This window comes from Diorhabda carinulata, chromosome 1, assembly GCF_026250575.1.
Source record: "Diorhabda carinulata isolate Delta chromosome 1, icDioCari1.1, whole genome shotgun sequence".
Classification (NCBI taxonomy): Eukaryota; Metazoa; Arthropoda; class Insecta; order Coleoptera; family Chrysomelidae; genus Diorhabda; species Diorhabda carinulata.
The window spans coordinates 8,892,032-8,904,034 of NC_079460.1; the positions used below are offsets into that span (position 1 = coordinate 8,892,032).

A 12,003-nucleotide genomic window follows, 5' to 3' on the forward strand; every position below is an offset into this window, starting at 1 on the left:
AATAGTTTAATATTTAGTTTGATTACAGTTCAAGGCGTTTAAACAAGTGAATTGTTATTAAAATGTCTTCATGTTGGAAAAATGAGTTAGTATGGGAATTCATGCCCTGACTTGTAGATGCATGAAGTATTGAAATTGGCATCAAGTTGATACAAAAATTAGCTGCAAAATCGGCCCCAATGTGCGGAGCCAGCGTAACGGTGATGATAGATTCAGATTCAGATAGAAAGAAGATTCAACGAAACAAAACAAGTCTTCGACATACAGAAAAAAATGTACAGAATGCACAGTAAAGTAAGATTTTGGGTAAGAAATAATTCATAGATAAAAGTTAATAATTATGATTTTTTCAATTAAAAATATAATTAGCAGTTTATAGTATAGGTTTGTATAATAGTAGTAAAACCTCATTGAAAAGACAAAGTAAACATTAATTCGACGTTTTGTAACGTAGAATAGCACAGTAGAAATAAAATCAATGATGGTTAAAACAACGACGGGCGGCTTCTTCCAATATGAAGACCAGTAATGTATCTATATTGCAGCATATCAATGGAAGGAACAAATTTCTTCTCGTACGTTTGTATTAAATCTTGCCGTATACACCTATTTTATATTTTACTAAATATATCTTCCTATAGCTCCCATTTGTCCCAACTTGTGATATTATCTAGAATTAATAAATAAATATCAATAACTTTGAAGTAAAATTTTGAATATACTAACTCTTCTTAAAAATATTATTATACAGAGGAAACAGCAACAATAAAAAGAACTAATGCCAGAACTCTAAGATATGTCATGAATTTTCAACAAAAATATATTTGTGGTATGCTCAATATCAAGCTCTAAGCATGGTAATTTATAATTTTTTGTTGATTTAAACTCACTAAATTACCAATAGCTGCAATTAAAAATTAGTAATAAAGCAATATAACTTTATAAAGGGGGCATTCTGTACAGTTCCAAAAAACTCTCAATGACAGTTGTAGTAAATTCTTAATATAAGTCAGTAAGTGAGGGTTTGTATTTGAAAGGGTTTTATTTCAAATACAAATATCATATCATACTAATCATATTACAACTGTACACAACATTTACCTGGCGCTAGATAGTTGGGAACGGAAAATACCGATTTTCCTCCCATGGAGAAAAAAAGGAATGAACGATGAAAAAGACGTACAACTAATGAAATATACTCGAGATATAATAAGCCAACAATAACGAACGTAGACAAATAAAAAACTACAATATTTAGGATTTTTTTGGAAAGAGGGTGTTGAGAAAAAAGCGTGGAAATTACCAAAAGGGAAAAATAGAGGTAGAAAGGTAGAAAGTACAATATGTTGCCAAAACTTATTTTGAAACAGAAGAGACCTAAAATCAAGAACATCTAGAAACATAAACAATATCAAAAGGTCTAAGAAATTAAAGAAATTTATATATATTTATAGGTTGAATTTTATGTAGCTTTACTCTTATTCTCCTGAATAGTTTTTTTGAAATACAAGACTGAGCTATCTACGGATATTCGAAGTTAATTCAATATATATGTTTACCCGAATATTATATTATATGAACAGAAAATATTATTCTTACCCAGTTTGGTAATTTTCACTTCAGCTTCATTAGATAAGATATCGAGATAGAGTTTGCGTACTTTTTCAGCTGCATACGTTATCAATGAAAGCGTTAGCACATTGAAGATGCGGAACAATAATATTACAAATACAAGTAGTGATGAGTACTTTGCTACGTTCAACATGTTACGCGCGTTGTTCTCCATATGTACTGCTTGTCTTGTCTGCAATAAGTGACGTGTTAGTTAAAATATTTTATATGTTGTAGAAACTAGCTATTTGAGGAAGAATTCCAGAATGGATCTAGAATCTAAAAAATTCGAAATTTCACTAAACGTAAATTTAATATTTCAATTATCTTTGAAATATTAATATAGGATTCTGAATATTTTGAAATAGATTTGGCTCTGGTATATGAAAATGAAAACTTTCATTCACATATTTAGCGTTGACTTCTTTGTTTCATACCGTTTCAATCCCATTGTACTGTATAACCAATTGAAACAGTCAGTATTGGAATAGAGCTAATCTCAAGATTCTTTGTTTTTGTAGACCATACTCATTTAAAAAAAGTCTTCTTAATATACTACGCGACATTAGAAGTGCCAAGCCCATAAACTATCGACCATGATTTTTTCCCAACATCATACCATATTTATGACAGGCTATGATTTCCACATAAACATTTCTTCTTCAATATATTCACAAAGACAAATTAATTAGTAAAATTTTTTTCTGATAAAAAATGGTTGTGAAAGCTGATTAGTAGAGTTATTGTTAGTTACTGCGAGTATCGGTTAATGATGATCATGCATGTGTATCATATGTAAGCAGAAAAAGGTAGAGAAGTGCGAAGAAAACTGCTGGTTGACCGAGGCATACCACTGAGTGTCGAGATAGGAGCTGCAGGTAACTAGCTCTGCAAGACCCTTTTGCTACTACTCGTACAAATGGTACGGAGACGAAGATAGATCCTTTAATATGGTCTCTTTTCCTGCCGTCCCCAATTAGTGCTTTCTGTGATTGCTGACACTTTTGTTACTGTTTGAGCTGGTGCGAAGAACGGCAACTCTGGGAGGGAGAATGGCATTATATTGTAGTCGGAAACGATTGGCGATTCTATTAAGGGGCGCATGAAGATCGTTTAAGGTAAAACTTTCCTGTGGAGAGCAGCGTGATATAGAGTTTGCTGCTGAAAAGTATGTGCATAGTATTGTTAAAATAATGGTTTTCTTTTGGTAGCCAATGACATCGTTTTTCAAGGATGTATAACAACTAATCGAAATGTTGATTATGTCCTACGAACCATCTCCATATCCACAAGTACCCTTTATTGTACATTGAACTATGGAATCTATCCAAGAAGTTTGCATTAATGCTTTGCCACTGCTACTTATGTCACTTATGTGGAGAAAATAAATAGGAGAAGGCTGTCGAATTTGCACCATATTCTCAGACTCTGGAGTCGTTAATACAATAAAATGGAGTTACCCCCGTTTGTATTGATGGTTAAATACTAAAACAGTGTCTTCTTAATATCGAAGGGTGAATTATTATTTCTAATGTCACTGAGTATACGTGTGCGTCATTCAAGTATAACGAGGTGAATTGTATACTAATTTTTCACTGTTATAATTTTTATTATGTTTGAATATTTCTGTATTTGTGAAATGTTCAATCAATAACTTATATAACTCTGGTAATAATAATTTTACGTTTACTGTTTGAATATTATTATTGTCCTTGAAAATTCTAAGATCTTATTTCCTCCCAAAATTCTCCCATTTATGTAGAATGTTTTATCAAAGAAATAAATTATCCCCTGCTTCATGTAGCAGTTTCCAATTCCACTAACGGTCATAATAATAATAGTTTATGTTTCTTAATTTTAGGTCTCTCCTGTTATGAAATTAGTTTTTACTATAATTTTTGAAAGACAGATAAAAGTTTATTATACAAAAATTATTAAAAAATCTAATTTTATAACTGAAGAGAACTAAAATCAAGACGATTTAGAAACATACATATATGAAAGGTCTAAGAAATAAGAAATTGAAGAAAAATGATAATAGTTTACTATACCGTTTATGGAAATGGATTAAAGACCAAAAGCATAGACTCTATATATTTCGATTAGTTTGTTTATCTGTAAATGTTTTTTGTTTTGAATTCCAGCCATGCCATTGCCATACCACGTTATTAATGTGATATGATTATAAAGAATCATATTTATTTTATCAACTGTTATTGATAAACTCTATTTAATTTCACTTTAAAATATTTATTGCCAGTGATATTAGACTGTTAAAGAGCATATACAGTGCTTTTCAGATAAAAGTATCCACCTTTAATAACTTTTGTAATACTGGTATTTAGAAAAAATCCAAAAACACGTCAATTTATGTTGGAAGGGGCAAGCATTATGGCTTATTTAAACTTACTGGAAAAGCCACCCCCTCACCCCTAGCAGCATCCCCTTTATTTTTTTAAATTACTTTTCATATTTTTTATGTAAAATTTGGATACTCCTCTTTGAGCTGATTTCAAAAATGTATAATACTTGTAGGTTAAAGTGGTTAGTTTATGAGATAAACAATTTTTCTTTTAAGAGCACAAATTTTACTTATTATTTACTTTCACCTTATTTGCCTGTACTAAAATGGGTTGTACAACAGTTCAAACTCTTTAATCTTTTTAACTGTGCTATTTATTATGAAGTTACAATAAGTGTTCAAAATGAGTATCATTCACTTCCATACAATGGTATAATCTATTTTGAAATGCCTCTCTGACATTGCTTAATACGGCTGGATTTAATTGTCGACATTCATTTTCTATCCTCTCTCGTAAATCATCCAGAGATTCTGGTTGGGTAGCATAAACTTTTGTTTTTAAATACCCCCATAAAAAGAAGTCTAGGGGTGTTAAATCCGGTGACCTAGGTGGCCACTCCATCATCTGCCCCCTTCTACCTATCCAACGAGCGGGGAATGTTTCGTTTAAAAATTGTCGGACAGGCATAGCATAGTGTGGGGGAGCTCCGTCTTGTTGAAATACCAGTAAATCTTCGGAAAGGTTATCATCATTTTCTATTATTGTTGTAATACGTGGGTCAACCCCTTCCCTGAGTAACTCAAGATATGATTCACCATTTAAATTTCCGTTGATGAAGAAAGGTCCGACAATGTGGTCACCTAGGATACCACACCAAACGTTTAACTTTTGGGGATGTTGTGTATGGAATTCACGCATAATATGTGGATCACTTTCAGCCCAATACCTACAATTATGCCTACTTACTAAGCCATTTAATGACCATGAGCATTCATCAGAAAAGCAAATATTGTTTAACAATTGTGGATTGTTATTGATAATTTGCGTCATTGATTTGCAAAACTCTAGACGACGATCAAAATCATCTTCATTCAACTCGTGCACCAACTTAACTTTGTATGGGTGGTACTTGAATTTATGTAGAACTCGGAAAACTGTAGAAGATGAAACACCGATCGCTCTACTTGTTGTACAACCCATTTTAGTACAGGCAAATAAGGTGAAAGTAAATAATAAGTAAAATTTGTGCTCTTAAAAGAAAAATTGTTTATCTCATAAACTAACCACTTTAACCTACAAGTATTATACATTTTTGAAATCAGCTCAAAGAGGAGTATCCAAATTTTACATAAAAAATATGAAAAGTAATTTAAAAAAATAAAGGGGATGCTGCTAGCGGTGAGGGGGTGGCTTTTCCAGTAAGTTTAAATAAGCCATAATGCTTGCCCCTTCCAACATAAATTGACGTGTTTTTGGATTTTTTCTAAATACCAGTATTACAAAAGTTATTAAAGGTGGATACTTTTATCTGAAAAGCACTGTATATATATATATATATATATATATATATATATATATATATATATATATATATATATATATATAAAACTGTAAAATCGATATCATCACAATCGGTATCATAACAATGTCTAGGAAAAACGCGCATTAATGCAAAATATCATTTTTCCTAAGTCTCTATATGAAACCTGTAGATTTGGAGAAATATATTTTTTTCTGTGAAATAATACTATGTGTATAAGTTCTAAAGCCGCCGTCAAGCATATGGAGCTCTGCAAACCACATTTGATAAAACGATGTTTAAAATTATTCATCATTATAATTAACTTGAAGAGGAAAGAAATAATTTGTGAAGTTGGAATCAAATATATGAATTTACCACCTACAAAGTGGTATCGCGTCCATCGTCTCGACTGCTTTTGAACTCTGATTGGGTCGATACGTCGCCGTGAGATTTTCGTAATATTTTCAATGTTTCCGAAATACTAATTTGAATATGCAGTTTGAACAAACTTTCTTTTCGATATTCTCATCCACAAAACACTCGAGATGGAATGAGTATAGTATAAAAAATAATGACAAGCTTCTATTACCACATCGAGAAAGAACCTAGAATTCGACCTACAAGAAGAGTCATGCTGCAAAGCCAGTGCCACCAAGAGGAACCATGCTGCAAAGCCAGTGCCACCAAGAGGAACCGACATGGCCTTCCTATACCTACTTAAAGATAATAGATGAAAAGATACTTTCAAGTTTTCTCAGGACTCTTTCTGCTTATAATGAAGAATCTTGAAACATTTCCAATACTAACTAAAACTCTTGTACTTCCCCGTGGAATCGCCGTTGGACATTTAGCGAAGGATCTAGATCTTGCTTTTTCTTGCTAACAACTGTGGTAACTGCTTATCTTATTCTTTTATAACTTTCTTCCTTTCTGTGAAACAGAGATTTTTGGAAACTTTCATCGCGTTTCAGATGTTTTTTGATGACAGCACCGTTTTCATTAATGTCTCTAGTTGATTTGTATTCAGAAACTTCGACAGGACGGGTACTGTGGGGAATCATCGTGTGTGTGTGTGTGTGTGTGTGTGTGTGTGTGTGTGTGTGTGTGTGTGTGTGTGATCAGATTAAAAGTTCAGTCATCCATGAAAGAAATCGATAAACTTCATAAAAGACAAAGATTTTTCTCGCGAAATATGTTCAGTGTTTAAATATCACTATGAGAAATACAATTTATTTCTTCCTATAATTTGAAATAATATAATTAATTGAATTTACTATAAAATATATTATGAAACTCTTCATTCTTGAATTGTCCTATACAATGGTAATTTAAATTTTGAATTTTCATGTCTAAAGAATGCCTATACATGATAGTGCCGATAAATTTCTGGGATACAGAATCAATTTAAAAATAGAATCACAACTTGATGAATTTTTTTCATAAATATATCAGATTATTGGAAAAAGTTCGTTGCTATTTTTCGTTGAATAAACAATTACTTACCTTCGAACACTATAGTAACGCACTACCCAGTATTTCAGTATAGTGAAGACTTCAGTGGTGCCTCTCTTCAAACAGGTATTACTACAACCATTCGGTACCTCTACTCCAATGAAATCTATTGTATATTCATGCGGGAAAACAAAGTTTAAAATAGCCAATGATTATTGATTATACTCATAAGTACTATTGAACACATTGTTTACACCAACACTCATAATTACACTGTCTGATTTTATAACTGACGTTTTGACTTATTACGGTCTTTATTAAAATATAACTTGACACTGACAACTTGCATAATTATATCAATTAGAACACCAACAGCATGCATATCAAAAATATTTTTCTCAGAAGTTATTTTTAAAAAATATGTATCAATTAAATTATTCGTAGTTGCATTAAAATATATAAAATAGAAGTAAAAATCATTGAAATTTCTCGTTCCTATGTATATGAACTATTTCTAAAGATTCTCTTTTTTATTTATTTGATTCCAAATTTCGTCAAGCAACATTTTGACGAACGTTTTCCAGGGCGTAGGATTGGTTGTGGAGGTCTCATTACCACTAGGTTTTTGTTTATGGGGCTGGAGGAGAAATGAAGTCTACAAAATAAAAGTGGACCCACGGGATGCACTAATTAGACGAATTGAGAATACTGCATTGCTTGCTTTAATCTTTATAAGATGTTTGTCAAATAGCAAAAACTGCAATAGAAGAAAATAATTATTCTGAAAAAATGATATATCCAAGTAAAAAATCAACGGGATACTATTATCAAGTAATGAACACAACAGAAACTGAATAAATAAAAATTTTAATAAATATGTTACTAGTATAATTCATAGACATAATACATTATCCTTGAAATAATTTGTGACGCTGTCCATATAGGACAGACATCTGTCTTCCCTTTCTCGTAGCAAGAATATAGATTCAGGCAATTTTTGTATTTTTCTCTGCAAATCTCTTAGGATACGTAATACATTGGATTCTGCGTGTTATGTATTTAATAGTAGTAAATATAGTACACGTTTATGTGTTTATCGACATTCTCTTCACAGTATTTTCCAAATTTATCTAAAAGACAACTTTTTAGGTGTCTAGTAGGAAATTAGACAGTTTTCCTATTTGAAGAAGCTATCTGCTTCAAAATTAATACTGATGCATCAAAAAAATCAACTAACAGCGACAATACAGCTTGCGATGGTGATAAATTTCAATTATTTATTCTTGATACAAGGGTTGTGGTAATGAACGGAAAAATAAGTACATATATAATTTTATTTATAAAATCAAGACATACATTTATAAAAAAAGAACCTTAAGTAATATTGCGAATATAATTTTCATTGAACCACATTTTTATCTCATGTAGAATGGTGGTCAATGCAAATAAGTCGTCGATTATAATATTTTTATAATCTCTTTCTAAATAAAGATACAGAGAGCTATCTAATGAATCTATAACTACTCTAATATCATAATAAAACTGTGTTTAAAGATTTTACACATTTTTATAATAAATTATTCGAAAAGTAAGGACATATTTATATAATCAGATCAGTACCATGTAGAATTTTCTAAATTCAAGGAAAATTCATTAAAATATCTTGAAGAATTGTATCTCAAAAGTTTTTCAGATTTTACTTCTTTAAATGACCATTTGTGAACATGAAAATAAAAAAGCGTTAGTCAGGTACGTTCTACATTTTTGTGAGTCCATTTTCAAAACTCACATCAGTATGTATTATTTCTGGGAAATAATAGATATTTTTTTTGGAGTAATTAAACGATAAATTAATATGATTCTATATTTACGATATAACGAAAATAACCACTGAAAATGCATTCAGACAATTCCTTTGTATAAACTATAGAAATAAAACTGCATATGGTATCTCGAAAAAACAATTTCTGTAAATTAATTTTAATGGATTTGAAATGGAGAATCTTACTACCATTTGTTAATAATATCGTCGATATTGATAGCAATAAATTGTTAATTACATGTATTAAAACTAAATTTTGAATTATTGCACATTTTGGAATAAAATGAAAATTTGAAAAATTACTGAGCTTTTGTGTTACATTCTTCAACATAAGAGGTTTTGAGTAGTTCTTATCACAACACTTAAGATGCGTATATATCTAAGTCATGGCTGGTCAGTATTTACATTTCTAAAGCTATTTACAAAAAAAATCCCCTTTTCCGTATCCCTAGATACAAGAATTAGTGTTTCTGTACATGACGTGTTCCGATCATTTACAAATTTCAATTTTGAGATCAATGGCGACCAAGTTATCAATGTGATCCATAAAACACGACATTTTCCATTTGCAATTCTCTTGCTTAGTTTTACAAATCATGCGTTAATTATACACAAAAGTTGAAGTCGGCCAATGTGATATTTCTCAAAACTATATTTTTTCTATGACTCCTAAGATTTTAACTTGACACTTGTTCAAAAAAGGTCTATTTAACATAAAAGCAAATTTTTTTGGATTGCAGAGAGTTCCCATAACGTTGATTTAAATACATATTAGAATGAACAAAATGTACGTGTACGTGTAATGAATCCATATATTTGAGGTTTTTTGAAAAAATTGTTCTTATATTTAACCTTGAGTGCTTTACAAATATTATTGAATCAAATATCGGCAATTAATGACCTTCATTTAAATTTTCAAAATAATAACACAAGTGATGACCAGAAAAAAAAATATAAAGCAGCAATGATGTAAGTTGGATTTTCCAAAATGTCGAAGGACTAATCAAAAAAATAATGTATTCAAACAATATCGAAGATAACAGTATTGGATATCATCTTATGCTTCAAAAAAGAAATGAAAGGTGTAATACAAATTTAAAGCGAGAATTGCTTGGTTAATATTTTAGTATATCAAATTAGACAACATCATACGAAATGCGAGATTCATTTGGTGGCAATGTGTATACAATATTTGCCAAAATGAGTTTAGAAATCGAGAGAAAACATAGAGGATTCCAAATAAAACGTAGGATCAGATTATATAAGGGATTATAGTATAGAACTTCCCATTGAGATTTAATATTGTTTGAGTTGATTATATACAAGTTTTCACTCCTATAGATATTCCTTTAACTTCTAAATTGGACATTCTGCAACTGATTTGATTGAAATTTTTGAACATAATCGTAAACAATTAAAAATCTAAAAATAAAGTTCTTGTACTTTTGTCTTTGTATTCGATAAAAATTGAATAATCTTGTGATCAAAACTGTACAATTATTATATAAGGGACGTTTTTTTGTAAAACCGTAGGTAGTGCAAAAACTCGTGCACAAATTATTGCTAGAGATTACATTACATTTGGAATATCCACTCTGTTTTTTGGAGAGAAATTTAATTTTTAGCAATTCTCCTTTATTGAAATAACTACAATGGAGCTTGAATTTAGATTAACAAAGTAAATATCAGGCTTTCTACAGCTGCATAAATTTCGAATTATTGTATGGAATGTGAAGTTGGTTATTGGTTTGAAATATATTTAATTTTCTTGTTACGATGGTATTTCAATTTTTAAATGTAATAAATTAACAACGTAGCATAGCATATTAGTTTTACTTAAGAAAACTTCTATTTTTACTGAAAATATGACATATGGGATGAGTCATTTATGATAATTATCTTTTTAAATGCATCGATTACTAATTGCAGTTGAAATTAGTATTTTCAACTACTTAAGTTTCATTTGAAATATAAAACGTCTTTACATAACTCGTATAGAAAACAATAACATTTACTTTTTAATAAGCAAATCATTATCTTTGGCACTAAATAATTTTTATCGGAATTAAACTGGCACCAATTAATGTATATTAAAAAAAAAAGAAATATATGAATAATTGTTCTTCCATCCCACATAAGTATATACAAATTTGATGTCTACTTTAGATATTGTATGACAATTGAAACAGTCAATTCATCTAAATGTTTAGGAATTCACAGCAATTAAAATTCTCTAATTAGTTTGGAATTTTATTTATTACAATATATGATATAATTACTGCACTACAACAATGGCTCATCCTATATTTAGGTTTGTAAAACATGTTGAGAGAATACTGCAAAATAATTTTGTGATGTGGTGTTTCGAGGAGCACCATCAAGTTAATATATAAAATTATATATAAATCGATGTAAACCCTACATTCTTAATTTCTAATAAAAGTATTTAAATTCTCAGAAACAAAAACATTGCCACCATGTAAATAAAAATTGATAACATTAAAGTTACATTGAATGTTAATGATCACATTAATATTTTACAAATATAAACGTAATCATGTCCTTAATAAACATAAAAACAAAAAAACTAACAATAACTTAGTTTGATTATAAATTGAATTGAAAAATCCTTGTAAAATCAACATTCTAGACACTATAAACAAATAATAAAGTTCTGATAAACATCGCTCTTAAAAATTACATTGTTAAAAACAAATCACAACAAAAACTGATAATTCATAAGTACGAGTACGTAATATCAATGGCGGTTAGTGGTTCATCAGTTCCACAAGAGTAATGTCGAAAATATCTTCGTCCACTGCTTTCAAATCTATCAAGAAGAAATCTTCATTGCAGTAGTACGCAACCATATCATCATCAATCTTGGCTATAATGCTGAAACAGAAGTTTAGTTGTATGACATATGTGAAAGTGAATTTAACATTAAATAGTTTTCAATACCCGTGGTTAGTTTTATATATACGAGGTTTGACGGAAGAGTCACTTTTTAGGGTCCGAACATACTACTTCCAGCTACGGCGATTATATTATTACTTCTATTATTATTATTATTACTATTTGGTAATTAGTTTTAAAACTCATATAAGCAAAACTGCTTCCATTGTTGAGTAAAGATGGATAAAAAAGAATTTCGAATTTTACATGAATCTATTAGAAGTTTTAATAATTATTAAATAAATAAATCATTTTATAAGAAAAAAAAAAGAAGAAATCGAGGAAAAGTTACATAATTATTATCATAAAAGGGGCCCGTCCCATGAAATGATTTGTAA

General features: G+C 29.9%; 1 protein-coding gene across 3 annotated transcripts in view; it reads right to left on the reverse strand.

Annotated features, from left to right (window-relative positions):
- Nucleotides 1-8,204: 8,204 nt before the first annotated feature.
- Nucleotides 8,205-12,003, reverse strand: part of LOC130901901 (protein grainyhead) — a 215,309-nt gene continuing 211,510 nt past the window's right edge. For all 3 annotated transcript variants that reach the window (XM_057813590.1, XM_057813580.1, XM_057813571.1), the window contains one exon: nucleotides 8,205-11,605. In XM_057813590.1, the coding sequence (XP_057669573.1) occupies nucleotides 11,479-11,605 (127 nt within the window). In that variant the 3' untranslated portion in view covers nucleotides 8,205-11,478. The remainder of the gene's footprint in view (nucleotides 11,606-12,003) is intronic.